This window comes from Salvia splendens, chromosome 4 (genome assembly GCF_004379255.2).
Source record: "Salvia splendens isolate huo1 chromosome 4, SspV2, whole genome shotgun sequence".
Taxonomy (NCBI): domain Eukaryota; kingdom Viridiplantae; phylum Streptophyta; class Magnoliopsida; order Lamiales; family Lamiaceae; genus Salvia; species Salvia splendens.
In genome coordinates, this window is record NC_056035.1 from 34,648,754 (window position 1) to 34,652,829 (window position 4,076).

General features: G+C 41.6%; 1 protein-coding gene across 2 annotated transcripts; it reads left to right on the forward strand.

Annotated features, from left to right (window-relative positions):
* On the forward strand, nt 1–3,825 carry LOC121801512 (GTP-binding protein OBGC, chloroplastic-like). 2 transcript variants are annotated; one of them, XM_042201016.1, is made up of 7 exons: nt 1–1,136; nt 1,625–1,898; nt 2,162–2,444; nt 2,548–2,707; nt 2,821–2,929; nt 3,121–3,257; nt 3,459–3,825. In XM_042201016.1, the coding sequence occupies exons 1-6, from the start codon at nt 4–6 to the stop codon at nt 3,193–3,195; spliced, it is 2,034 nt and encodes a 677-aa protein (XP_042056950.1). In that variant the 5' UTR covers nt 1–3; the 3' UTR covers nt 3,196–3,257; nt 3,459–3,825. The 2 variants fall into 2 exon arrangements, with proteins under 2 accessions (XP_042056950.1, XP_042056951.1); XM_042201017.1 differs by lacking the exon at nt 3,459–3,825 and having other exon boundaries at nt 3,039–3,177.
* Nucleotides 3,826–4,076: the final 251 nt, after the last annotated feature.

Here is a 4,076-nt window from a genome sequence, read left to right on the forward strand (position 1 = left end):
TCCATGTTATCGTCTCTCAATTTACAAAACTCTTCTAGTTTCTTATATTCGTTTCATAGAGCGAAGTTCAATACTTTTTTTCTTCTTATTTTGATGGCGTTTTCCGCTGTATTTTCGGGAACTGTTATGCATTTCAAACCATTATCAGCGTCTCGGCGCGAAACAAATTCAAGTGGACAACGTGTCCCTGCAAAAATCACTAATGCCCGAAAGCAAAAATCGCGGAATTTCAGGCCGCCGCCGAATCCGCCCCAATCCGCCGGGGAAGGCGGAGAAGCTACGACATTCACCCGCCTACCTCCCAAAGACGACTTTGGTTTCGATGATTTAGCTTCACACTCGGTAAGTCAAGTAGTCAAGCTTGCTGATATAAAATTCCCAGCTATTAAAACCAAGAAAATTGATCCAAGCCATGGAGAAAGAAGAGGTTTTTCTCCAAAAATTGGCGTCACTGAGGAAGAATTGAGTCTTGAGGTGGATGATGAATTTGATGATGAGGATGAAGGAATTGTTAAGAAAGTGGGATATGACTATGGAAGATACGAACTTTATGAGGTGGGATCGGATAATGATGACGATGATGATGATGATGGTGATGATTTTTATGGGGATGAAGGGTTTATGGTGTCCGGTGATGAGGATGAAGAGGAAGAGGGGGTTAAAGAGAAAGAGAAAGGGGTGCCAGCAGTGATGAGATGCTTCGATAGGGCAAAAATATTTGTGAAAGCAGGAGATGGTGGGAATGGGGTGGTGGCTTTTAGGAGGGAAAAGTTTGTTCCGTTAGGGGGGCCGTCTGGTGGGGATGGTGGGAGGGGAGGGAATGTGTACATGGAGGTGGATGGGACTATGAATTCACTGTTGCCGTTTAGGAAGAGTGTGCATTTCCGGGCGGGAAGGGGCAGCCACGGGCAGGGGCAGCAGAAGAGTGGTGCAAAGGGCGAGGATTTGGTGGTGAAGGTGCCCCCAGGGACTGTTGTGAGAGAGAGTGGTGGGGATGTGCTCTTCGAGCTGCTGCATCCGGGGCAGAGGGCGTTGCTTATGCCCGGAGGGAGAGGTGGGAGGGGCAATGCCTCATTTAAGACGGGGATGAATAAGGCGCCCAAGATTGCAGAGAATGGGGAAGAAGGGCCTGAAATGTAGGTGCCTTTGGTTGCTTGTGTTTTGCTTTTTGATGTGTATATATGCTTCGTCTTCTGTGTTATGTTATTTGTAACTGTTCATCTTGTTGCTGTTTTTACTGTCTGTACTAGTATTTAGTTAGTGGGATTATAAGCATCTTGATGTAGGAAGAACATGAGTAACTGAGTTGCTTTCCTTGAGTTGGTATAGAATTTATGCAATGATTTAGTGCCATTTGTATATCGTCTTAAGATGTCAGTGTCTAAAACTAGCTATCTGGACTCGCATAGATAGTATCCTTTTGCAAGCGGCTCATACTTAAACATGCCTTTTTCTCTTTAACATCTGGTTAACACACATTGTGTTATGATTCATGACCCTTTTTTTGTTGATTTCAAAATAATTCTTGGTTTTGGCTTCGTGTTTCTAGTCTCACAACCGGCTGATATTTTTTGTCACCGGTACATTGGTATTACTCCCATATTAAAAACTGTGTCTTGACCAGGTGGCTCGAGTTGGAGCTAAAATTGGTTGCAGATGTTGGGATTGTGGGAGCTCCAAATGCTGGCAAAAGCACCTTTCTCAGTGTCATCAGTGCTGCCCAACCAGCCATTGCAAATTACCCCTTCACAACTTTGCTTCCCAATCTTGGTGTTGTTTCATTTGACTATGATGCTACGATGGTAGTGGCAGATTTGCCCGGACTACTAGAAGGGGCTCATCGAGGTTTTGGGTTAGGGCATGAATTCCTTCGCCACACTGAGAGATGTTCGGTTCTGGTAAATTACCCGAATGCTTTTGTTACGATGATAAAGATTTAATCATTTTGATATGATGATGCTTATTTGATACTATATCATATAATGTGAGTATTTTAGTTTAGTTGCAATCTTGTGATTTCTGTTTGTTTTGTAACTTCAAAGTATATATTTATAACTTCATTGTGTCTGTCAAATTCTGTGCTTTTACTTCTTGGTGTGGAACCTTACATTTAAGTGCATTATTCTAGAACTAATTAGAAACTTCCAAACTGGGGAGTTAGGTACATATAGTGGACGGCTCATCAGAGCAGCCTGAATACGAGTTTGATGCAGTCCGCCTTGAGCTGGAGATGTTCAGCCCCGAGCTGGCTGAAAAGCCTTACTTAGTAGTGTATAACAAAATGGACCTACCAGAAACATCTGAAAACTGGCCATCATTCCGAGATGCTCTACGAGCACGTGGATTCGATCCCTTTTGCATGAGTGCAGTTACTAGAAATGGGACCAAGGAAGTCACGAATGCTGCTTATGAGCTTGTTCAGAAGAATGCAGCAGATGCAGATGGTGAGGAACTGCTCACAATCTCGTTTTACTGTTTGCCAAAGTCCTTTGGCAAGTGATGAAGGAATATCATCGCCTCAACCTTTGTGTGTTCATCTTATTGCAGGTTACGAGGGTCCGATTGATTTGAATTACGTGGCTGACAAGATGCAGAAGCAGCGGGCAGCTCCTCTAGACGAGTTTGAGATTATGCACGATAGCAGCACTAGTTCGTGGCACGTGGAAGGAGCAGGCTTGCAGCGTTTTGTCCAAATGACCAACTGGAGGTATAAAATCAAGCCTTTAGTTCTCTTCGTGTGGTTGTAGCAGCACGCCTCGCATGTGCTTTAGCTTTGCTCCTGTTACATTCATGTTTACGTCGTCCATGTCTCTGGAACAGGTATAATGACTCTGATCGGAGGTTCCAACATGTTATGGAGGCATGCGGTGTCAATAAATCCCTAAAGAAACGAGGTGTGAAGGAGGGCGATACAGTCGTCGTTGGAGGGGTACGATCAAGTATTCTGGTTTATTTAACTTGCAACATAATCCTTAATAAACCCATGATTTCAGATTTGAGAGCAAAATATTTTACTTAGCTATAATGATCTGAAACAGGAATTCTGAATGCATAATGTTGCACATTGGCATCTATATCTGAATGGATCTTTTTTTAAGTTTTCATCTTGATTCCTTCTAGATGGAGCTTGTGTGGTACGATAGTGCAGACTCCGGCCACACGAGTAGGCGGAGGACAGCAGAATCGGATGAATGAATTCGACTCAGATCATCATCTGTCAAGATTAAATTATCACCATCTGATAAGAATATTGTAAGGTATGACTACAAATATTTCATTTATTTTCAATATTAATTACTGAAATGGATGTATCTAAAATTTCAATATCTAATTTTCACTGCAAACATATTAACAAAAGAGGATCATATTTCATATGCTATACATTGTACTTTATTAAGCATTAGTCATCTTATTTTGTTATAACTTTTTCCCTATGAAGATGTTTTGCATTTCTGCAGAGCACGAACGCAGATCTTAACCTACTTAAGCATTGGTGTGTCCACTGCTCGGAGCATGGATTCGATGATCAGCCCCAAATCCTCTACTCTCTTTCCCCTGGTCGTTTCATTGTATTCCTATACAGTCATCTTGTTAGATGGAAGCGTGCATCTTCTCTGCGAATTTGTGCACTTCCACGTGCTCTCACGGAGGTGCTCACGAAAGCTTCTCAACCCCGGCTTCACTGTTACTATGTATAGATGATACTGAGTTTACAAATCTTTACATTCTTTTTTTCTTTCTTTCTTTAAATTATGGTCCAAATTTTGAGATGATTTGTAGGGAATTGTTTGAGAAAGGTAAGCCAATCTTATTATACTTCTTTTACTGGGTAATTAGTTAGGAACTTAGGATGCATCTCAAACATGCCATATTCTTTTTGGTAAATGTTAGCAGATTCTCCAATTTAGCATAAAAATCATCTAAAAATTTCACTGAAATTATAATCTGTACTGGGAAACCAGACACAAATAAATTTAGAACTGTCACACTAGTGGGATTGGACTATGTTAATTAATGGCCCAATAAAACTTGCTCAATAGCTTTGGGCTTAAGCACTCGCATGCTAAGAAAGTTAA